This window comes from Calypte anna, chromosome 1, assembly GCF_003957555.1.
Source record: "Calypte anna isolate BGI_N300 chromosome 1, bCalAnn1_v1.p, whole genome shotgun sequence".
In the NCBI taxonomy this organism is placed as follows: domain Eukaryota; kingdom Metazoa; phylum Chordata; class Aves; order Apodiformes; family Trochilidae; genus Calypte; species Calypte anna.
The window spans coordinates 66,685,949-66,711,800 of record NC_044244.1 but is presented as its reverse complement, the minus strand read 5'-3'; the positions used below and the strand labels follow the sequence as shown (position 1 = coordinate 66,711,800).

The 25,852-nt window shown below is 36.1% G+C and overlaps 1 protein-coding gene across 1 annotated transcript in view; it reads right to left on the bottom strand.

The window, feature by feature from the left end:
* The window catches only part of ZDHHC17 (zinc finger DHHC-type containing 17), a 78,136-nt gene that overhangs the window by 12,824 nt on the left and 39,460 nt on the right, over window positions 1-25,852 (bottom strand). The window contains exons 6-12 of the mRNA XM_030467088.1: window positions 22,002-22,066; window positions 20,527-20,689; window positions 15,852-15,977; window positions 14,380-14,522; window positions 12,290-12,390; window positions 5,120-5,244; window positions 1,889-1,951 (exon numbers count right to left, since the gene is read on the bottom strand). Of these exons, the coding sequence (XP_030322948.1) occupies window positions 1,889-1,951; window positions 5,120-5,244; window positions 12,290-12,390; window positions 14,380-14,522; window positions 15,852-15,977; window positions 20,527-20,689; window positions 22,002-22,066 (786 nt within the window). The remainder of the gene's footprint in view (window positions 1-1,888; window positions 1,952-5,119; window positions 5,245-12,289; window positions 12,391-14,379; window positions 14,523-15,851; window positions 15,978-20,526; window positions 20,690-22,001; window positions 22,067-25,852) is intronic.

Here is a 25,852-nt window from a genome sequence, read left to right as displayed (position 1 = left end):
TCCTCTAGTCCTATTGTTATTTACTGAGAGAAGCAGCCAACACCCACCACCCCACAACCTCCTTTCAGGTAGCTGTAGAGAGTGATAAGATTCCTCTTCTACAAACTAAACCCCAGTTCCCTCAAACTCTTATCATAGGACTTGTTCTCCAGACCCTTCAGCAGCTTGGCTGCCCTTCTCTGAACTCACTCCAGCACCTCAAAGTCTTTCCTGAACTGAGGGGCCCAGAACTGGACACAGTTCTCAAGGTGCAGCCTCACCAGTGCTGAGTACAGGGGCACCATCCCTTCCCTTCTCCTGCTGACCACACTGTTCCTGATACAAGCCAGGATGCTGCTGGCCTTCTTGGCCACCTGAGCACACTGCTGGCTGATACTCAGCCACAAGTTGGCCAGCACTCCCAGATCTTTTCTAGCCAGGCAGCTTTCCAGATACACATCCCCAGGCCTATAGCAGTGCATGGTGTTGTTTTGACTGGAATGTGGGACACGGTGTTTGGCCTTGTTAAACCCCATATAATCAGCCTCAGGCCATTGATTCAACAGGTTCCTCTGCAGAGCCTTCCTACCCTCAAGCAGATCAACACTTCCACCAACTTGGTATCATCTGTGCACTTGCTGAGGAAGCACCCAATCGCCTCATCTACATCACTGATGTAGATATTGAACAAGACCAGCTACATAACTGAGCCCTCGGGAACACCACCTGTGAGCAGCCAACTGGATTTAACTCCATTCACTACAACCCTCTGGGCCTGGCTATCCAGTCAGCTTTTAACCCAACAAAGGGTACACCTGTCTATGCCATGAGCCACCAGCTTCTCTAGGAGAATGCTGTGGGAGATGGTGTCAAAGGCTTTACTGAAGTCCAGGTAGACAACATCCACAGCCTGTCCCTCATCCACTAAGCGGGTCACCTGGCCATAGAAGATCAGGTTGGTCAAGCAGGACCTGCCTTTCCTGAACCCATGCTGGCTGGGCCTGATCCCTTGGCTGATCTGCACTTGCCATGTGAGTCCACTCGGTATGAACCTCTCCGTAATTTTGCCAGGCACTTAAGTCAGGCTGACCTAAGTTCCCCAGATCTTCCTTCTGGCCCTTTTTATAGATGGGCATCACAGTAGCAGCCTCCAGTCAAACAAGACTGTTGTTAAATGATGAAGAGAGGCTTTACAAGCTGCTCTCTCAATACTCTTAGGTAGATCCCATATGGCTCCATATACTTGTGGGTGTCCAGATGCCATAGCAGGTTATTAACTACTTCCTCCTGTAAGGGGGGTTTATTTCCTCTCCCTCTCCTTCTTCATCTCCCTCTCTCTCTCCCTCTTCCTCTCCTTCTCCCTCATCTGCCAGGTCATTGCATTTAATATGGTTACTTTTTGGTTTTAGGTTTTTTTCCCCCCTTAAGCAGGTATTTCTTCTGAATGTTTGGGGGTGAAACAAATACTAACTACTCCAAGAAAGTATTTGCTCACACTTGTTTGAGCTTTATGAAAATTCCACTCCCCTCACCCCCAATTACTGCTGATTGAGAAATACATTTGATTAAAAAATAATAATAATTCTACTGTGAGTTAGAGGTGGCAGAATGTTGTCTATGATTTACATAACTTGATAGGTGTACAACCAACCATCTTGGAAGATTCACTGGATACTTAGATTTTGACACTACCAAGTTATGGTCACAGATTAATTTTTTTTTCCTCTTATAGGACTGTTGTGTACAAACATAGTATTTATTGAAAATACTGCTTAACTTCAGAATTCAAATAAATCCTACTCTTGAAATTGCATTAAGGCCAAAAATGTACTCATATAAGAACATCTAGCCTTGGCCTAGCATGAATAAAATTAAAAATAGTGCTGCAATTGCTTAAAAAATACACTACCAAGCAGGTACTGCAGAATATACTGAGGTCCAGGCTTCCTGTTTCTGCAAGTTCTACTATTGTCTGCAGAAAAAAGAAAAAACAAGGAAATCAGAATTAGCATAAAAACAAATTTTGACACTCATTGTAATACCACTGCTTCTCAGACTCAGTGTTATGAACTCTTCATTCCAGGCTATTTCTAGACACAGGGAAAACTTAAATTCAGCTGCAATAGATTTTAAGCCTATTCTGTTAAGCCAATATGCACTTCTCAATTAATTCTTACTAATCCTTATTCCTGGTCTACCTAGGTTTAATTAGAAAAAAAGGAAGCTTCTACTAATTCATCCACACAATGATTAGCACTCGTGTGACTAACTTGTGAAAACAGTAAAAAATAATGACACTGAATTTCTAAACAGGAACACAAATAAAACTAGCTACCAGGATCAGCCAGTCTAAAAACCAGACTTTCTTTCCAGAGATACCCCATCAAAACCTTTAAATCTATACTCACTTCTTTGCTCAGATGCTGAAGTTTCAATGAATTAAATAAATAATGCAAACCAAGCCTCCTCTTACAAATTACACTACACTTACAGGTTAAATGATACACAGGAGTAAGTAACAGAAATTAAAGTATGCTTATACCTTCACACTGAAGAGTAACTTTTTTTTTTTATAGACTCCTTCAGTATCCACTTCATTGTTGGAACAGAGGGAACGTATTATTCCCTTAAATGGTTTCCAACAAGTTTTAAAATTCAGCAACCAAAACCGGTGCAAGAGACTTAAATGACATTTGCAACATATGGAAAATATCCTGAAGACATCCTGTGTCAGAATAGCCTTTCTTGAACCAGGAGGGATTCACTCAGCATAAATCTACTGCTGCCTTTCAAACCATGCAGATCTTGCATATCAATGTAGTTTCTAAGTGCAGAAGCTACAGAATAGTTCTTATGTTATTTTCCCATCAAAGCAATATAAACAGAACTTTGTTAAGTAGACTATGACCACTAAGATGGGTATCTTGACAGAAGCCTCAGAAGTTTCTCTTCAAAATACTACACTTAATAACTGGTCAGGAAAAATTTGGAGGAAACATCCTGACACCAACCAGTAAGAGCTACAGTAAACAGTCTGGGGGTAAATCAGTGTCTTAATGCTTTCTCTGATGATCTCAGGTAAAAGAGGGACAATCTTTACAGTTTTTCTAACACTTCTTAGCTGATCTCTGAAAGCTGGACTACTTTTTCTCCTTGCTTGCTATATTTCCAACTCCTATTGGTCCAGTATTCTTGTCTCCATCACTGGATCTTCTCTCCATCACAGATCCTCTCTCCATCCAACTGGCCTTCACAAGCCATCCCTCATTGCTTTAACATTTCCTACTACAGGACTTAAAGTTAAGGGGTCTCTCTCAGAAGAGTAACTTTTATAAATAAAACAGATTAACAGAAAGCAGAAAAAAAAAAAAAAGAACAAGGCCTATCTAACGTGATTTAAATGCTGAAGATGTGGCTTTTAATACTTTGGACACTTGAATACAATGTATTTTGGACAATTTCACAACAGTTGCTCTATTTCAGTGGGAGTATACACCACACTATAGACTAATGAAAAGATAAACAAAGGAATATATGTGTTGTGATGCTCAACACTGAAGTTCAGTATTGTCCACAAGCAAGATTTTTTTCCCCTTAGAATTTGTAGCATAGAGAGAACCATGAGTAATTGAGTTAAAGCCACTCCTTGTCCTTTGTAAAACATGGGTCTATTTACTGCATTTTAAGAGTATTTGATTGTGAAAACTTGGAATTTATTGTTTATATACTTATTTTAAGAGTGACTTGGGCTATTTTGTAACACAGAAGAAAGGACATATCAGAAGAATAAACATCTGAAATTGTTGCTTACTACACATTTCCAAACTTGCTTAACTTGCTCATCTGGAACTGAAATAATTTTTTGTTTACTTGTTCCCAAACTACATGTTAAATGAACATAAAACATTTGGAAATAAATTACAAAAACATTAGAAAGGAGTACACTGCACAAAGGTAAGACACAGGCGTTGAAGTTGTTTATGTCCCTGATTAACAGATCAACTTCCCAATTTGGTTAGTTTTAATGTAAGAAATCCAAAACATCCATGGCCCTATGCATCTGTCTGAAGAAGCTGCATTTCACAATTCCTATGTAGTTCATCAAGACTTTTGTAACAACACTTAAATACTTAAGCAAGTAGATTGAATGAATTGCATATTTGGGCAATTTACTGAATCCAGCCTGCAGTTGCTGCCTCTTCTATTTAATTCTGTCCAGCAGAAGGAAGAGAATTTAGTCTGGAATTTACTTTGGCACTAACAGAAATGGAATTTGGACAGTAAGTCTACACATCAACTAACTTAACTCAGTAATAACCTACCATAAGCTATCACAAACATATTTTTAAACGCTATTATTTTTTTATCCCTACATAAGCCTATAATTTCAAGTGGTCTGCTGTCAATTCACACAGGTCTTTTAACAAATGACCATAAAGTAGATGATCAATACTCACTTTTGACAAGATGTGAGCTTTTAGGAAACTTAACCAAAATGAAGCAAACAAAATTATCTGCTGCTTGTATAACTTCCTCATATTCAATGCTTAGTTTGGCTGCTAACAACAACACATTTTAATTAAAAGAAGTGCTAATAGTAGTGTTATAAATTCATAGAAAAACATACTCAAATCATCCTTACTTTCTCTAATATGTGCACCAAAACAAAAACCCCAGAAGGCAAGGAGGCCTCTGGCTGCTTTTGTTTAGCGTCAAAATATTTGTCAGTCCAATACTTTTAGACTCAATGGTAAGCAAAATTAGAGGTGTTTAAAAGTCTGGAAAGTTTTAATTTAATCAAATTAAGAAACAAAAATTTTCTCATAATGGGTTATTTCTTTCAGTAAGGCATAAGTCTGAAACTTTACATTTTCATTTTCACCCACCCGCTTTTTAAACTTCTTACCTTAACATTTTAATTTGCAATTTTATTTTATTGTTACTCCTAAATGCACCTTAGGACTGGTCAGATTTCAACACACGTTCTGAATGTAAAAAAATAAACCTGGAACACAAGACTTGTCAACATTTTGTTTGTTATACAACAACTTGCTGAAATTTCGTTTACTGAACAGCAAAATACTCTGACCAACTGGCAGCAGACTGCTGAATAACAATCTGCCGTATCTCATGGCTTTACCTTTTTCTTTTGTTCTTCTGTGGCTTTGATGATTCCTGGATCAGATTTCCAGGATTTTCCAAAATTGTAGAAAAGTGCAACACTATTAGCAAGAAATGGAAGATGTATAAAGACAAAACTGAGATGTGTTTTAAGTCAAGGAAGTTTAAAACTAGATTTCCTTTTGAAAATACCCACGTTGATTCCAAAATAAAAGTGAAATAAATTTAATTGTAACAAGTGCCCTTGAGTCCTCTGAAATTAAAAAACTCAGTGCTGCTGTAAGAACCAGCCTGGTATTCAGTATTGCTCAAAACTGAAAACTTACTTTTACAAATACTGGTTTCCATGAGGCATTTCTAAATCCCCCTTCTAAAGAATGAGTAACGATAGTTAAGTTTTTTAAGTATTTTCCTTTTTAAGTAAATTAAATTCCATGAAATTTATCTTCTTACAAGTATCCTGTTTTCATAAAAAAATGTTTCAGAGCTCTGTTTATAAGACAGTCATTTGACTGCCTATGTCTTCAATGGCTAAAAATTCCCATTAGATGACAAAAAGCACTCTTTCTACCCATAGAAGGAACTGTGCTGCAGAGACCACTGTTGCATGGCAATCATGTCTCAACACCACTTACCTTCAGGAAAGGTGCTGTCTGAAACCTGGTCCTGTTATAAGCTAATACCCGTGTTTTAAAACAATGAAAGTTATTTTTAACACACTAATATATCTAATACTTAAAAAACCATAGGATTAAGCATTCTCTGGAAGTGTTTAATAAAGACAGAAAATAAACATTAGTTTTAAAATATACTTCTGGTGTTGAATGAGTTGTCATGTAACATGCTTGCTTTTACAACACTTGACATTTCTTCACATAATTAAAACATTTTTTAGCAATGATGCTGAAAAACCAAATACATCAGACATGTCTGTTCCACAAATGTCAGAAAATTGTTTACTTTGAAAATCCTATAGAAGACTTGACAAAACTAACTGAAGACACCTTCAGTCAGAACTTAAAGAAGCAGCTTGTATTTGACAAAGTTGTCATGGCAGAACTCTCTACAGCATTATCCAGGCATAAAGGAAAATTATTACTCAGGCCCAAATCACTGCACACACAAATTACACAATATTCTGAGTAACTTCAATCAGTATTTCCCTTAACTTCAGTAGCTACTATAACTCCTGCTGTAATGAAAGTTTAATATAGTATGTGCTTGCATTACAAAACACTGCTTATAAGAACTTAAAATGCATGACAGTCTGAGTTGAATTAGTATATAACTCTTTGGCAATAAAAAAATTTCTGAAATTAATTTTAAAAAATTGATTTTGAAGTTAGAATATATGCTTAAATATATTCTATTTTCTATCTACAGGTATATTCTATTATGTTTGACTCTGTTCTTGGAAAAAATGTTTCTTGCAGGCATTAATCAGTATTAGGAAAAAAATTAGATAAAATGCTGATAAACACATCTACATGGTATAGATAAAAGCAAATATTTAATAAAAAACCATGTAATTCTATAGAACAAGTATCTCAAATCCTTCTACACTGCTCTTGTGATGTGAAAGAACAATGAAATATGAACACATACAAGAAAGGACTCTTTTTGACTTCTGAAATGCTAAGGAAGTCTCATTGCTCATCCGAAGAGTATCAAATAACTTGCTTTCCTTCTGTTGGGGGAGGAGGAATTGGCTATGAATGTCTAATGAAAAGTATTGGTAAGTTAAGCTTAAATTTTTATCATATACCTTGTATAGTAGAATGTTAACAATAGCTCACTAAAAGCTAATTAATCTTTTCTCTAACAAGCTGTTTCTAGCAAATTTATAAAGGGGGGAAAAAGCATCAGCTATGCTCTAACCTAAACATTAAAAGTCCTATTTGATAAATTACAGATTAAACCCTCTGACTTCAATATTTATACAAGCTAATATCACCCTTTTTTCTTCTGACATTACTTGCTGCCAAGAATGGGCTAGTTCAACTTATTTGTATAGCGACAGATATTACATTTTCTTTAGACTACTAACCGTATTTTTTTTGTGCCACAGAAATTAAACTGTTTTTTCTTTAAAAATACTTTTAACTGGACATCTCTTGCAAACAATAAAGCTACAACTAAAAAAATTAGATGACCCATTCCCAATTACTATACATCATTTCCAGACTGTTTAAGAAGATAAAGGAAAAGAAAATTTATTTTCTATCCATTAGAAGGGTTTTTATACCCTTCAAGTTTTGGAATTTTTTTTTACTGACTAAAAATATAAACTGAGAAAGACAAAGTTAGCACTATTTTTCGTTAGTATACTAAAAACCCTGCTTCTCATAAGTTTTAAGAGAAGCTGGGCAGAAGGGATGAAAACCACTCTTTGGAGGAGAAAGGAAAGTTAGAATTATCTTCTCCAGGGTACTGCAGGCATCTGATGTAGATAAATGGTGAAATCCACCTCACCACCTTAAATCACTCAGTATGCCTTCATACACAACAGAAAGGAAAAAATAAGTCCTATCTATTAGACAAAATCCATTTTTAACTAAATGAAGCTTCACAAAAGCTCTCTACCTCCATCTTCTGGCTTGCAAAAAAATTAATACACTGCCATTATTAATGCCAAATTATTCCACTTCCACATCAGAAACTTTTATGTGTATATTTTTAAATATAGAAATATTATTTCGACACAGAACAGAACTTCTGGGTTCCAGTTTTTTGGGGTTTTAGGTTCCCCTAGAAACATAGCTGGTGGCTTCTTTCTTTCTGCATACAAGGTGCTTTGCAGTTTTCCTGAAGCTAATTTTGGTTAATACAAATAGGGGCTTTTTCTCTTTTTACTGCTAGCCTGTACCAACTGGCTTGTTAGGTTTAAAAACACTACTCTATTTTAACAGCTTTGTGGAAGCATGAAAATCAAGGATTCTCTTACACTGTTTTTAAAATTATCCCTAGCTGAAAAAATGTGCAGCATTTTCTTTCACCTAAAATCCATTAGTAAAGTATACTTCAAATTGGATCATCAGCACAGTATTAGGCAATTATAAATTACTTTAAAAATTATAAATTGGATGATATTATCTCAATTTCAGCACTGCAAGTAGTATGCCATACCGAAAAAGCTTAATTGAAAACTGCATTCTCAGTTGCAGCAAATGGAAAAAAAGATACTGCAAATATTTACAGCAAACCCTGACATCTTAGAAAAACAGAACAGTACAAGAACCTTCTGACATAACAGACACTATTTGTTCAGCTGGCACAGAAAATACTGGGTGGATAGCTGAGATATGAACTCAGTACTCATGCTCTGAACCTTTACAGGACACAACAGAACATTCTACCTATAAATGCTAATGAAAAAGAAATCGGAAATTCTAATATCATAATATTAAATGTGTATTTAATTTTTTTTCTTTTGCCCTGGTTTGGGTCAGGATCACCGATCATGCCGTACCTGTGGTATTTAGGGTATGTGATATGTGGCTTTGCAGCCAGGAGAGAGCTAATTTTCTGTCTTGTACTTTTGGTTTCAGCTAAGTCTCTTGTAAGGAGCTGCACTTGCTGAAATTAACAGCAAGTTTCTCAGACAGTGTCTGCTTCTAGGACTGATAACACTTCATGTTTAGAGCTATGGCTAGAGAATGTTATGCAGAACCAAGGCTACTGCATGGCTCTGAGGAACATCTTGTGCTCTGGAAACAGAAAAGGAGTAAAGAGGCCACATCTGCAACCCTCCTTTAGAGAGGAGCAAACGATAAATGACCAAAATTGACCCAATAGAGCATTCCATCCATGTACCACTTGGTATAAGTTTGAGGGATCAGAGGGTCAAACCCCTTCCTTCACCCTTCCTCTTCTCCCTTCACCTTTGCCCTTCTTCCCCTGTTCCTGTTTGCTTCGGCATCCTGGGAAGATTCCATCATTCATTTATCTGTGGTCTTGCCTGAATCTGTGTGTTCCTGCCTGTAAATATTATTAGGTGAAAGGGTGGAGGAACATGGTATCGTTTTTCTGTATATTGGTATATATTTAATAATTTTTCCTTTTTTATAATTACTGTTCCATTAAAGTTGTATAGTTTAGTTTCCAACCCATAAGTCTCTCTCCCTCATTCTCTCTCCTTTCTTTATCAGGAGGGGAAGAGGATTAACAGAGAGCATCTCTCATTCAGTTAATTGCCAGCCCAGCGTTAATCTGTGCCACCTTTAAAAAAACCACTACATTAAAATAATGATTTAGTGTTGCAGGTTTTAAGAGGGTATTTTTCCTCTACTCTGCTAACAGTAGAAGATTAGAATACATTAACAGACCAAAACATAACTATATCTTTTGTTATGGGTAAAATACAGTTAAAGGCAAGCAATGAAACAGCAGTGGGGAAACACAAGACCATAGATTCATATATCCATAAATACACAGAACATAGCTTCCTCATTCCCAGCAAGAGGGGAATTCTGTTTTAACAAATATATGAGACTTGGAACCTACTGAGAAAAATCCAATAGAATAAAAATTATTTAGAAAAATTCAGTATGCCAGATTAATTGCAACTGAATTTACTTTCAAGATTGGCCTTTCAGAAGACACATCATTAAACCTTAGAATTTATAGCCTTATTTTTCATGTAACAACTCCGAAAGTTAAGAAAACACACTGCTAATCTTTGGTTTTGTTTTTTCTTTATGATATATTGCTTCAACTCCACTTTTCTGTCTCGCTAGGATTAAACCCAGGAGATCAGATGATCTCCCCCACACCACTGTCTACAGGGAAAAAAATCTTAGCAAACACCTGAATATTAAAGTAACACTTGCAGCAATTAAGAACTTCATATAATTTACAACATAAAGTTCCAGTAAGGTAACTCATGGTAGCTGTTTAAGGTTAACTTTTTTTCCTAAGCAAAAGATGGTCAGAACTTGTGGAAACTATTGGAACAGGTTTTATAATTTGAACATTAGAGAACAGTACTCTGGCTGCCTGTAAATAATCATATAAAGCTGTAAAAATAAAAGAATCCTTTCTCCAACCACGGTGCTGTGCCTCATGCTATAAAAAGAGAGTAGGAATGCAAGTTCTTTTTTCCAGTAAAGCTACAGGGCAACTTTCCAGAATAATAATGAATTTATCTTATTACAGACTTCCAATTAAAAATCACCAATTAAAGGAGGATAGCCTCAAGCACTAAGTCTCTAAAACTGCTTGTCAGAGAACTGTGTCAGCTCTAATGAAAGCAATTAGTAACAAAGTTTGCAGACTACTGTTCTTGTGTACAAAAAAGACTGTTGCAAAGGTTTTGAGGCACCTACCTTAAATTACAGAAGCAGTACAGTATTTTATTGACATTATGAAGTCAGGCTTTGACAGAGTAATTAATTATCACTGGTTACGAGTTCTAGTGGACAATGAACATTATTCTGTGTCAAAAGAACCCTGAACTTCAAGTTACATTTATCAGAATGGCTAACAAAAAGTGAAGCAAGTTGGTACAAATATGAAGGAAGTGCAAGCTTCAGGATAAAACTCTCTGAATTGGCCAGCCTTAAGGGACTGATTTCTACATCAAGACAGAGGCCATCATCAAGTTGTGTTGGCTGTGAAGCCATTTAAGTATGGTCAAGGACTTTGAAAGTTGCCCACATTCTTAGATTTGGTCCAAGCTCATGTTTTGTTACCATAAGAAAGTATTTCACAGTAACTCAACATTTGAAACCCAAAACATGTAGCAGCATTAGCAAACATTAGTTTCTAAAGAAAACCTACAAGGTATAGAAGGCTGAGATTCAGAAGTGAGATGGTGTAATTATTGTAAATGCCCCAGAAACTTGTATTTTACTGTCTAGCAAAAGTCAAGTTTTCTTAACAAGAACAGAAAAGCAACTTGAGACTAGAGGCATGATATATTCAGGCAGTTCTACTCCATTACATAACTATTGGAAAAGTACACCTATACTTTTAACTGCTCCTCTTTAAAATGCTTTTCATATTTATTTTTTCCTTGCTTCCCTCATTCTGTTGTTCCTACTAAAATTGAGTAAAACCAGAAAATTTGAGAGATTGGCAGAAGGATCAGCATTTCTAAATACTTCAAGACATATTCATGCTAATACTGATAGAAACACCTACTAGATTTTCATTTCCACTGAAAATGAAAATGGAATAGCAGTCATGTCCAGCCAGTCATATGTCTGGACACAGCAGCAGAACCTTTGCTAACACTGTCAGCATGAAAACAAAGACAGCATGGAAGCAGTCTTCTCTCTGTTCTCAGCCCAAAAATGTGAGGCTGATTCAGGTAAGGTTGGGGAACATATTAACAAGATGATAAAAGGGTTGCACTGGTACAGTCCTATTTCATGGTATTCCATTTGAGGATGAAAATAAAAACTGGTATCTCGAAAAGTCAAGCCAACATCCATCATAAATGTTAAGTTCACTTCAATTCTTTATAACAATAAAAATTATATTAAACAGTTAATAAAACATTCAATTTGATTTCTTTTGTTTTCTTGGTTATCGTAATTACAACAAGGAAGTTGTTTAAAAATTTGAATCTATTTTTTTAAGGTGGGTAAATTACATTCTTCAGTGAACTCTGAATCTACTTCTACACCTATGAGTATGAAAAGTTCAGTCTCAGCTGATAGACAAAAACATAGGAATGGGCATACGCTGAATCTCAGCCATCTTACCTTGTCAGTACAACTTCAGACTTAAAATACCATTAACAAATGTAAGTAAAGTTTGTAGGAAATGGAATTTACAAAATCTTTAGGAAGTACTAACTTAGAAGCTAAATGCACCAGAAATTATAAATACCACAAAATTAACTACTGTGTAAAAGCAGCATCTAAAAATGCAGTCAATTACACCTTGTCACCTGCATATTGCTTAAGAAGTTGCTTAAGAAACCGGTAAACCACAGGAAATTTTGCTGACCACTAAAAACTAATTTTGAGGAAAATATTTTGCTTACTGAAGCAAAGCAATAGTATGCACATTTTAAAAACAATAAAATAATTACCATCAATATGAAAGCAATGTTTAATAGAGATAGCCATTTCAATATTTTACTTAGTTCACTTACTCTTTTATATATAGTGTATACCTAGGTATCATCTCACCCTACTAACATGAAAATAGTTTACTTATTACTGTATGCAGAAAAGGATATCATTCCAAAACCAGAAGAACCACGTCACATACATCCAGAATTTTGTTGCCAAGTATATTCCAAGAGGCAGTGCACTGTGCATGGAATGATCAAAGAATGACCTGTGAAGTGGAGGAAATATCACATGATAAGTTTTGACAAAATGTAAATCCTGTACTACTGCTTTTGAAAAACATTTGCCACTAAAATATGTATTATATGGGATGTTGCAAAATATGCCATAAAATTTCTTCAATTTCACCTTCAAAAGGCATAAGAAATTTGCATTTTCAAACTGTTCAGATGAAGGATTACAACATAGAGCTATTTAAATAAAATTTATACATTTATTTTTGAAGTGAGTGTCAAGAACTGGACCAGAAAGGTAGAATGAGTAAATATTCATGCTAAAATTGCACTGGTGAAAGAAGTTAGAAACCTGTGACATTCCACGGAGAGTGGTTGCAACCTACACTTACTTGAGACTTCAGTGCTAAAGATAATTTAGAAACCCATATACAAAAAAATGACATGTTAAAATGACTTCAATAAGAAAAAAAAAGCTTGAGACCTTGGTGCTATCAGCCTATATATACTTGAAAAATTTAAAAGTTTTGAATCTTTTGCATCCTTTACAGTTGACAATAGAAAATAGGAAAAACAACCTCAACAGAACAATTATAAAATTAAAAACCCATCAGAATTATAATTATATTTTTATACTCTTGTATTTTAAAGACTACTCTGAAGTTGAATATAGTTGAGACAAACTAGGTGAATGACTAGGGTTACTCAATATTGATGAAAAAAATTGCTAAGCATATCAAAACTACTGAACTTCTTGAAATAAAACTTCCATCATCTGCCTAAACATCTTTACAGTGATGCATTTTGTCCTAGTGGTGCCCTGAGGGCTATCACAAATGTATGTATTGAGTAGGTTTCCATTATACTCCTTCCCTCCCCTGCAGTTGAGAAAATCCTCTAAGGAAGATGAGCTAAAACAGTGAGTAATAAAGGACTATACATTTGGACACAGCAGGAACTCAGCAGTAATCTTTCTTTCAGAAATGTCAGTGCATTTTTGTGTGTGTAAAAGGAGTAGGGAAGTAAATATAACCTAAGCAGATCAGCTAAAATTCAACAGGGAAAGCAAATAGTACTAGAATAATAGCAAAAGTTTCATTCAAACCTTAGCTTTGTGAAAAACACTTGGAAAATATTTATACTAAACATTAAGCAAAGGGTAAGTTAGACTTCTAATACTGAATACATGTCAGGAAGGTCAGGAATATAAAACCTGAGAAAACAGATATATTTTCTTTTCCTCTTTAAACAGAAAGGGAGGAGAAACAAGTGGTTCTAGTAAGATGAGCTCCAATGTCAATAAAGCAGAAGGCTCATAAAGATGAAGATACAGTAAGCTCTATACATGCCACATATGCCAATGAAAAACAAAGTATAAATGAAGTAGTCTACAGATCCTGAAAATCAAGTGGTGCATGCCTGCACATGTTTGTGTGTCCATATGTGTACAGGTGCATTTACAGATATTTAGAGTAATCACAAACACAAAATTCTTCAAGATCAGGAAAAAAATTTTAAAAATTATTAGAAAGCAGACTTTTACTTCAGTCACCCCTTTCTGCAACAACAGAAGTTACAAAATCTTAATTTTTATTTTTACATGTCTTTAAGTATTTCAACTCTTAAAATTAGGTTTTAATAGCTCACTTGAAGATATCTTTTTTCTATTCCTTTTTTTGTGACTTTAACCTTGACTGCTTTGCAAAATTTGTGTTGATAACTCTTTAAAGACAGATATTTAGCACCCTCCTCTGGATTGATGACCAAATATCTGTTCTGCTGTTGTTCCTATTAGCTCAATTCCATGGCTATTTAAAAGTCAACAGAACATCTAAAGACCTGAAGTCACACAAGATGTTTCCAAAAATAGTAATGAAAAGCATTCTAACAAAAAAATTCAAATGTTATGTTAAAAAAAAACAACAAACTTGCACAGAATAGAAATTTAATTTATCCAATGAAGGTGTCAGCAAAACACTTCTTGTGTGCACACTAAACAGACAGTGTCCTGGTAAAAGACTTACTTTGAAAGAAACTGCACCATAGCCCAAACGCCACCATACATCAGCCCTTTAATGAGCCAAGAATCAATGTCTAGGTCTGCTATAAACCCAACCAGCCAAATAACTAGGAAAGGAGTTCCCAGCATCACCTTCTGACGGAATTCCTATACAGAAACAAATATCAGTAAGTAACTCAATTTTCAGGAACAGATTGTGTAACAATTTTCTATAACGAATAGGACAGTCACAAAAAATTAAAGGGATTTTCAGGAAACTTGACACATAGGAGGAATCTTAATTATTTTTTATCATTTCCTGTATCTATATACCTCCAGTGAATGTGCAAGGAAAAAAGTCTTCCTAAAATGTTATAACAAATCAGTAATTTCATGTATTGTTTTTAGCAGAACTGTTGCCTGTACACTCTGCTCTTAATACATAATAGACACAACAGTAGCTTTTTAAAAAGAATTTGTTGACGTCTATAAAAATACAGGGTAATCTCAGGGAAGATTATAGCTAGACTAGTAACTAATACTGAATTGTCTATGAAAAAAGATAGGACCTTTTTGGTCTTATACTATGTGAATTTAATTCCTGATGAAGGCACTTACCTCTTTCCAGGTATTCAAAGCACAGTTACATTACTCACGTACACACTATGCAATGCAACTATCACTTGTCAATAATCACTATATTATTGTATTACCACAAGGAAAAGCACAGGCCAGTACTTTACTCATCAAGAGGCAATATGTCTTTAAAGAAGTTGTAACAAATTGTGACAGGAATACTTAATATCCAGCAAAACACTCAGCCTGGTAAGAAAATATTAACTCTACACAAGTTACCAAACTATAGGCAGGCAGACAGTTCTTCATTCTATAATAGTATGTTACCTTTTATACCCTCATTTCTTGTCTCCCCTTATCTAAAGTATTAAATAATCTGAGAAGAAAAAGACTCTCTACATTAGAGAATTACATATTGTAATATGTAATATATGTATGTATATGTATACATATATATGTATGTGCAACATATAATACAGAATTACATATTGTACATATTATAATGCCAAGACTGACTGCTTCTCTCCTTCAACACAAACCACTATGTAATTCAAGAGGAGATCAGAGTTCAGGGTATCTAAAATGCTTCTTTCCTTAGACACTTGAGAGTCAGCTTTGTGAAAGTCTTGGCTATCCCAAACAATACTAGAGCACTTGGCATTTTTCTAACATTTACTTAGCACAAAAAACTAAAGGTAGCTGTGCAGAGGTTTAGGGCTTTCTTTCCTTCTGCCATAAATAATGTTGGTTGTTTTTTTTTTTTTATTTTGGCAAATACTTTTGTCATTAAAAAAAAAAATCCTTTCCTAAAACTGAATTGTGAGGAAGCCCCAGTATTGAGATGCTCAACCTTAAACAAACACACTCCCTCAAAGCAACAGCAACTGTAATATTGATTTACACAAGTGTTATACTACTTACCTTATCAGCCTTTAGTTTTCTCAGAAAGGATGGACTGTCATACCCCTTTGCCTGTCTTGCTTCCTGTAGATGATTGATCATCCAAACATTTTTCCTCTGTTTTGCTAGATCAAGTGGTGATTCTCCCTGCCAGGAGCATAAAAGTGGGAAACAACCAATTTAAAAATAAAATGTATTCAGAGCACTTCTGAAACAGAAGACTGGTAGGTAAAAAAAATATATTTATATCAGTTTAAGCAACATTCTGTCATACTTCTTGCTCTGCAATTTACTTGACACCAAACATCATTCACTCCTTTTGCTCTTTTTCATTCTCTCATAACTATAATCACGAGGACAAGTAGGGTATTTCGTATGTGATCCTGACTAAATGTGTGTCCTGATATAGCAATACTTTTTTCCTTTGGCATAATACACCTATGTTTCACTGTCCTACACACAGTCTACTAGTCTGTAAATAAAAGACTGTGCTTCCCCTTCAGCTATTGACAGGCAGCAGAAATCAAGCAGGAATAAGAACTTGTGACCCACTGGATCATGGAAACTCTTCCAGTCTAAAGCCTGAATTCATTAATTCTCTGCCTTTCTGGCAGAGTGAAGTTATTCATACAACAAAACATTTCTAGAAGTAATTTTTTCTACAAACTTAATGTTGTTGCATTCATCACAGTTACTGAAGTCCTAGGAAGAAAACTGGAAAGAATAAACTGATTGCTCATGTCCAGATTATTAAAAAATTCTGATCTTCTATGCTTAGCTTGTGCTTCATGTACTTTGAGTGCTACACCAGCAATGGTCCATGCTCTCTTTCCCTACTTTCAGAGGGGATTGACAGACAAAGTAAAAGAGAGACAAAGAGGGATACAGGGACTAAAGGTGCCTACAAACTGATTTGATTTTGTTGTGTTTTAAACATTTAGGAAGAGAGCTAAATGAAAGCTAATATTGACTGGGTCTAAAGTTATAGAGGAGGCAAGAGACAACCAATTGCAGGTACCTCCAGCTTCAGTTTTGCATTTGACTCCTCCTCTCTTCTACTGGAGTTAACTCCCCTCCTAAACAAACCATTCATGGAGGCTTGAAAAATGGTTGAATCCTCCATCGCTCGGCCCCCTCCTAAAAAAAAAGTGAGACAGGTACCAGAAACTGAAATTACCCAGAAAGGGCAATAATTATTTTAGAGAGACAGATTTCAAAGATTAAAAAATACAGTTAGCTACCTATATCCCACAGAAAGACAATGGGAATTGAGTACTTAACTGTCATTTTTGCCTTTGAAATCTTGCTCCAAATGTCTAAAAGGAGAGTAAATAGCACAGACTACTGATTATGAGGTGAAAGCTTTTGCTACTTGACAGGATCTCAAGACTTCTTCTGCATGAGTTTAATTAGCAAAATCAGTTAAAAAAGAATAACCTTTTGACTTAACTTGCCTTTAAACTTATTTAGCCAGTTGTTTAAGAAACAGATTAAGTCAACTCTATCCTCAACACAAATGCCTGAAATCAAACTATGGTGCCTGCTTCATCATAAATTTAATAACACCCTGAATTGCTAATATCTGGAAGATTCCAGAGATGCTGCTGTCTTAATACAACTTTGCATACCCAGACTGTAAAGGTTACCTGTGGAAAAGCAATCCCCTTTGGGAGTTGATCTCCCAAGTAAATCCTGAAGTTTTCATGGGGTCCAGCTGAGCATCCCTTCCACTAGAGGGCCATGAGACCCTAGGAACTGCCTAGATAAAAAGATTGAGGGAGCTTTAAAGATGTCTTTGACTATGCTTCTTATCATCTGTCCAACTTATCAATTTAACACTTTCCTTGCATTTATCCTTCTATGGATCACTGACTTGCTTAGAGAGGAAAAAAAATATTGGGGAACTTAATCTAGTAACACATTTAGTTTTCCAGCAAGCAATAATACTGCAAATGTATATATTTGAAATGTTTAGACAGAATAATCTAAGAGTCATCCCCACAGGGAAATTTACGTGTAGTCTTCCACAGGGAAACCTACAGATGCAATGCACAATCAAAAAACTACATCTAAAGTCCATTCAGTGACTTAATAACAGATTTAAACAAACAAAGAAAACAAAAACCCACAAATTTCTTCTTCTATAAAAGCTCTCTCAGGTCTCTATCACTTTCTACTAAATATATATATATATATATATATATATAAGCTCCAGCTTATATTTAAATAAAATTTACAGGTTTCTCCCTGGCCTCCAGTGATAAGCTGATTCCCTGTGAAATCCTGTCCTCATCTGCCAGCACCTACTAGTGCAACAATCTAATCTACTTTAAAATAAAAACAAGAATACCAATTGAACAACACAAAACACTGCTTTAACTACTGAAAAGCAGCTTCCAAATCCACCTGTAATCCAGCTCCCAAAAAGAAAAAAGAAAGTATCTTACCAACAAAAGCAAAGTATTATTTTCTTATACAGCATAATATAAATAACAGGAACAGGACAAACCAACTGCTTGTATCAAGCTATATTTGAGAGTATGAGTGTTATTGTTCCTATACTTCTTAAACTGCCATGCAAAGTAAAACGAGCACCTCACTGAGATTACTGTTTCTCACTCATTTCACGCCTGGGCAGCCAGCAGCATGCACCTTGTTAACACAGACTGCTTAGAGCTGATAACAACAAACTCAAAGCTCACATGTAATATTTCAGCCACTTTGTAACTTGAAAAATATTGGCTTTCAGCCAACATAAATCTTTAACCTTAGAGGTACTTCATCAGCTACCTGACAAAAGGACTTCATTAGATAGTGCTGCTGAAACTTGGGGCTGCATCGGAAAGAAGCCTTTCAAAATCATTTTCTTTCTGGATAAAGATAAACCAGACACTTAACAAGCTGGTTTTGGCTCAAAGTCACAGAAGAAGCACAAATGTGAGGTTCTGTATCCCATAAAAATCAACCAAATTCTTTTATTTCCTGTATGTTTACTACCACCCAAATCAACATCTGCTAAAAAGCCACTGTCAGGATGGCAGAACTGCCACTGCTAGAATGATTTTGTAATCCTCAGAAGACCCTAGAAACCCGGGAAAGCATGCAAGAAACCTAGATTCCACCATAGAAGGCAGGCAGTGGCTAATGAGACCAGGAACATGTCTTTTGGCATGACTAGAAAAATATGATCCAGCAGGTTCAAAACCTGGTTTTCTACTGACTGCTGCTGTCTGTCAATAAAGGAGAGACCATGAACTGCTTTCAGGCTACCAGATACTTTTTCATTTAGCCAAACACATTACTTTTTATAATGGATTTCATAAGAGTGCACAAAAGTAGGTAATGTAATGACTAATCACACTAAACAGTCTGCCCTGGAAAGCAAGATATGACACACTGATTTTTTTTCCACAGAGCTACCTTAATTTTTTACCATTATTTGGCACAGGATAAAAAGCTTTTCAACAGTTTACAAGAAGTGAGACTAGAATCCTAACTCATCCACACAACTGACCTTACAGACCAGTAATAATTTTTAAATATTCACATCAGCACATGCAAGAGGCTAGTTAATTTCCTTTAAACATGTGAAAAGAGATAATTTTTCTAATGAGTTTTCATTCATGACCATCAGTATTTCTGACACTCTACAGTGGATTGAACATAGGTCCTACAGAGCTACCAGCAAAATTTGACTGAACCCTTAAAACCTGTTCCATTCTCTTCAAGAAAACAGATGTGCGTATATATATATTTATTTAGCATATTTCTACCATGCTAAACAAATTTCTACTAAGCAAAACAGGCCTTTGCCACCTTAATCAAAAAGTAAAGCAGTGAAAGGTCAAATTAATTTAATGAAGTATTTATTTTATAAATGTATATTTACTGCTGTACTTTCCAGTGCAACCACTCCACCTGTAACACTCATTATGTGAAAAATACAAATATTTGAAGAGAAACTGTGTAGAGAATTCTTTTTTCTAAAAGTGAATTCTTTCACAGCACAGAAGAAACATTCTGAGTGGTGAAGTGCAACTAATTTGATATACAGTCCGGAGGTGATGGACAAAACCACATTCAATAGGTGCACCATTTACTGCTGGAGAAGCTCTTACAGACTCCAAGGCTGTGGCAAAAACTTTAACAGCTGCTTGTTTCATCTACCATATGCTAAAGATGGGCTCTGTTAATGATGAAGCTAGATTCAACACTAAGAGGTTCTGGCATTCAGGCAACTTAAAGTTCTAATGCAAAAAAGAGCCCATTTTCTTATTTTATCCCTGCTGGTATCTTTAAATCTTCAGCTTCCTTACTGCCATTGGGAGATACATTAGAGCATGTGTCCTCACATCTCACTCCAACAGACAGTCACCCCAGAACTTCACTAGAACACAGTCAGATTTTCAAATACATCCAAATGCACAGGTCTTCATGCATGCAGTCTAATAGCACACCTGGCTTATATTTGCACTTAACTATGGGTAAATTATTTACATGAGTATTTCTGACAGTGCAGGTTTACTGGCTATGCATCACTGTCATGAAAAAACAAAATAAACATTAATGGCAGGGCTTTTGCTTCATCTTCATGATCCCACCATATCCACAATAACAATCTATTATTTGAGATTTATCACTGGCTCTGTTATTTCTGCCACAAAGCACTTACAATAAAAACAGACCATGTGTTTACCTTTATATTTTGAGCATCAACATTAGCTCCAGCTTCTAATAGAAGACTAATAACTGTAGTATTTCCTGCTAGCACAGCCCAATGCAATGCTGTGTTTTTGTGATATTTGTCTCCAAGATTAACAGAAACATTAAAAGTAAGTAGTAATCGCGTTGGATCCACACTAGAAAAGAAAATTCTTGTTAGATTTTCAGAAGATGAACTCAAATATATACTGACTTACTGTTAATGAGTTCAGTTTCTATGAAGAACATCAATCAGGCACACTACGTAATTGGAAAGTGGTATTTTTTGCTGATGATTATGAATGGCTGAAATTCCCTTCCCACCAACAAGCAACCATAATTATGTTGAATTTTGAAGGACCTCAGTAAGACAGCTTGTTCTGGGATGTGATGAAACACATTGTTATACAATCCTGCTTTCATGTTTAACAAAACTTAACAGTATTAACAGATTTATAAAAGCATGCTCATGATTATATACTCGGCAGATAACAAAGTTCAAAACATGTTATATTTCCACTTCACATTCCAAAGGATGAAAATTAAATACATTATAATGTTGGTAATGGCATGTATTTGTAAAAGCTAGCCTATACTCATAGCAGCAATCAATAGAGATAGGCTCTTCAGAGCAGGAATCTCAGACAAATTCACTCTTTGAAGAACTGTTATTTTAAATCAACTTTTTCTAATCATGCTCACAGAAAGATTTACTTCTCAAGTGAAGAGTCCATATTGGTGACTATTGCTGCATAATATCCTCTCTCTTGTGTAGTCACTGTACTGGTTTTGGCTGGGACCAAGCTACTCTTCTCCATAGCAGTTCCTATACTGTGCTGTGATTCAGACTGGGGCCCCCAGCAGTGCTGACAACACAGGCACAGTTCTGGCTGTTGCTGAGCAGTGCATACACAGAGTCAAGGCCCTTTCTGTTTCTCACACCACCCCACGAGCAAGCAAGCTGGGATCCACAAGAAGTTGAGAGAGGACACAGCTGGGATAGCTGACCCCAAGTGACCAGAGATATTCCATACCATATGACACCATGCTCAGCAACAAAAGCTGGGAGAACAAAGAAGGGAGAGAAGATGTTCAGAGTAACCACTGTATGTGATGGAGCCCTGCTGTCCTGGAAATGCCTCAACATCTGCCTGATGATGGCAAGTAGTGAATGAATTCCTTATTTTGCTTTGGTTGGGAACACAGTACTCTCAAGCCATGAGTTTTCTCATTTTTCTCCCGATTCTGCTTCCTACCCTGCTGGGCATGAGTGGCTGCATGGGGCTGAGTTGCCAGCTGGTGTTAACTCACAACAGTTTTAAATTAAGATAGATAGAAGTGGCAATTGTGAAAAGAACACTGAGTAGTTAAAACAAACAAAGCTTTAAAAAAAAAAAGAAAAACCAGTCACTACATTATGCTACTTAGTTAAGATCAAGAGAAAGTCAAAACTGTAGTGATATACATTACCTATGTGTCCTGTAAGCTGCCCACATTAAAGGTGTCATTCCATTTTGATCCATCATATCTACATCCTAAAAAAGAAAAATTAAAAAAAAAGTTCTTGAGATAAGTAAGCACATGCAAGATCCAGTAGATACAAGGTTTGCAAATAGAAGCAGTATATTAAGACCAACCAACCGAACTAGAGAAAATCTGGCAAGCTTTTACTACATAATAAAATAGCATTTTAAAAATTAAACCAGACCTGAGTACCACCATTGCAAAAATATAACCATTCCAATCTATTTTGGAAACTAAGGAACAGTAATACTATATAAGACTAGTCATTTCTGTGTTACTATTAAGCTTCAACATAAGATATATAGATGGTGTACCACTGCATGCAAAAGCAAGTGAAAACTAAAATATTGAACCAATATTTAGTAAAATACTTAATAAATTACAATGAATACCACAGCTTGAGTCTCACATCCTACTGAATGCTAGCTCCATCTATTTTTCCACATACAAAGCAATTTTTCTTCATTCACTCAGTTCCAAAGATAGGTAAATATCTGGATATTAAGTTTGGGGTCCCTAACTAAAAGAAGAACATGGAAATGGTAGAACAAGTTCAGAGAAAGGCAATGAAGCTGGTGAAGGGTCTGGAGAACAAGTCTTATGACAAGTGGCTGAGGGAACTGGGGTTGTTTAGCCTGCAGAAAAGGAGGCTGAGAGAAGACCTTATGACTCTACAACTATCAGAAAGGAGACTGTAGGGAGGTAGGTGTCGGCCTCTTCCCACAAGTTACCATCAACAGGACAAAAGGAAACAGCTTCAAGTTGCACCAAGGAAGGTTTAGATAGGATATTAGGAAAAATTTTTACTGAAAGGGTTGTCAGGCACTGGAAGAGGCTCCCCAGAGAAGTGGTGAAGTCACCACCCCTGGAGGTATTTAAAAGATACTTAGATGTGGTGCTCAGGGACATGGTTTAGTGGTTGCAAGGTTAATGGTAGGACCTGATGATCTCAAAAGGTCTTTTCCAGCCAAAACAATTTTATGATTCTATGGAAAGCCATTAATAAAAAAAACCTACCCAGAAATAAAATTTATCTATAATCAAATGATGACTACATTGATGGCTAAAACTAATAATAATAATAAAATTACTACATTTAATAGAACATCACCATCAAATGACAAAACAGCACTATCCAGCCAATTCTTAGTCCAACAGAAAAAGATCTAATACCCACACAGCATTTTTTTCTGATAGATTCCTGCCTCACTAACATGGGATCTGTTATTTCCAAAATACATTGAGGCAGATTAGACTCTCATTTAAGCAAGTTCCACAGACCACCACTAACAAAATTACTAGAATCTAACTTAATGCAAGACCTGAACATTCCTTCCCAGAGGTAGTGAGTTACATCCTTATTTCCTATGCCACTCCCATCAATCTTTACTAGGAGAATTAGGTTGAAAGTGTTCCAATTCTTTCGCTACAGAAACTACTGACAGAAAGCCAGGAAGGGGACGTTGTTTCTACTTCTCAACCCCAGAACCTGCTTTCCCACTCTCCTGCAGTCTGCCAAACATCCGACACCCTGGGGACCCTGCTTATGGTGCTGAGCTTGAGCCATGCGAAGTTTTCCAGAAAATCCAATTTAGTTCTTCCTAATAATTGCTTTTAAAACATCCCTAGCCTTCAGATAATTACATATTCTATTGCTTAATAAAACAGAAATTTAAAAAGCAGTTGATGGAAAGAGAACCATTATTTTGTTTTATTGTTTGTTCAGAACAGAATTACATGCATTGAGATCGGGATCCAAGTCTGTTTGACTACAGTATTCATATAAACAAGATCCTTTTGAGCCTACTAGAACTGCACAACCCCAGGCACTCTCTTTTAACCTCTTGTTGAGGCTGTGAGGGAAATTAGAATGGCAACCTAACCTCAAGTTCATTCATCCTTGAGAAGGATGACTTTAATTTACAGGTCACACAGTGTGAACATCGTATTTTGAATATTGTAGAAATTACTGTAACATGAACAATCACTCTATCTTTAGATTTCATACAGAAAAGCAATTCTTCATGACAGCAGGGACCTGATTGCCTGCACATAATTAATACAACTTCTTCAGTGATTCCATCTGACAAAGCAAAACTTCACTTTGCACATTTGGTGACAGTCAGCTGAAAAAAAAACCTAAAAAAATAGTAATGAGTTCTAAATTAACCCATGCACATAAAGGACCTAAACAGGCTACTGCTATCACTCATATTAAGCCACAATGTGGGATGAGGCAGATCCCTTTTTAAAGGAACATTAACAAGAGGCAAAGCAACTAAGATTGCTTTCAAGTTGTTATATAGATGTAAAAAAGATGATATAATTGTGGATAGCAGACTCATGCTCTAAGAAACCTCATCAGAAATTCTTCGGTATTTTGCCAAATTGTTAACATAACCAAACAAGTCGAACATTTAGAAACAAAGCTCTGTAGCTGCATTTTATCAAAGGGCTGAGGCAAAAAAAATAAACGTTCAGCAACAGGTACATATTAAGAAACTGAACATAACTTGTTTTTTCAAACAACAAAAGCTCTGCTCTGAATATTCTAGTCCACCAAACACAGAGTTGGTTCTGTTCTGGTGTGTGCCAACAGGCATTTAAGCACTACTTTCTTTTCTAGCTCAGTGACAGGTCAATCTGATAAGGCTCATGGAAGGGTAGACCTATGCTGTTGGGACACAGCAGTGCTAGGGCCAAAGATCTAAACACTAAGTGATGCAACAATCAGAAACTGCACATAATACTGCCTTCTGTATGTACGTCAAGAGTGTACACTGTGGACCACAAGTGGCACATTTTTCACTTGTTTCTGAAAGAGAACAACAATGCAAAGTTGCATATACAAAGATAATCAGACTTAATTCTAGGACACTAATAAAAGATTCCCCAAATAGCAAAAACATAGAGGAGGGAGAGCTTCCTGCATGAAGCAGCAACTATTACGCTGCTCAACACAACTTTCTGAAAGCAATATAGCTGAGATGGTAAGATGCTGAATAGCTTCATAGATCAGAGCAGTATTTAGGCATACAGGGACATTTAATAAGCAGGTGTCAAACCAGTACTGGGATACAATACAACCTTTTCAAAAAGGTGCCCAAAAAACACTGAGACACCACTCAAAAGTGCAAGAAACTGTACAGAAAGGGGGCAGGAATCTGATGCTCTAACCATTACTGGTTATTTCACAAAACATGGGCCTCCATAGAAAGACCCATCATGTCCTTGTTAAGAAACCTTCTCTCCATGAGAAGAAGATCTCTGTCACATGGATTGTTGCCTAGAGAAAGGGAAATAGTTTTCAACACTACTGATGACATATTTAGAAGCATATTGTATAGAATATTTATATAGTATATAGAAGAATATTTATCAGGAAGCGAGACACAAGGTTGAAAACTTCCTAGTTTAGGAAAGACATGCCAGGTATTCACTAGAACCAGAGGTTTTGTAAGATTCTTCTGGAAGGAGCAGTGCAGACCACCAGGCAGCTCATCAAACAAGGTAATGCACAGAACTGAACATATGCACAATTCTCTCACGTAAGTCACAGGATGAGAACACACTATAGAATCATAGAATGGTTTGGCTTTGAAGGCACCTTAAAGATCATCTAGTTGCAAACACCCTGCATGGGTAGGACACCTTCCACTAGACCAGGTTGCTCAAGGCCCCATCCAACCTGGCCTTGAACATTACCAAGGAGGGGGCAGCCACACCTTCTTTGGGCAACTTGTTCCAGCATCTCACCACCCTCAAATTAAAGAATTTCTTCCCCATCTCTAACCTAA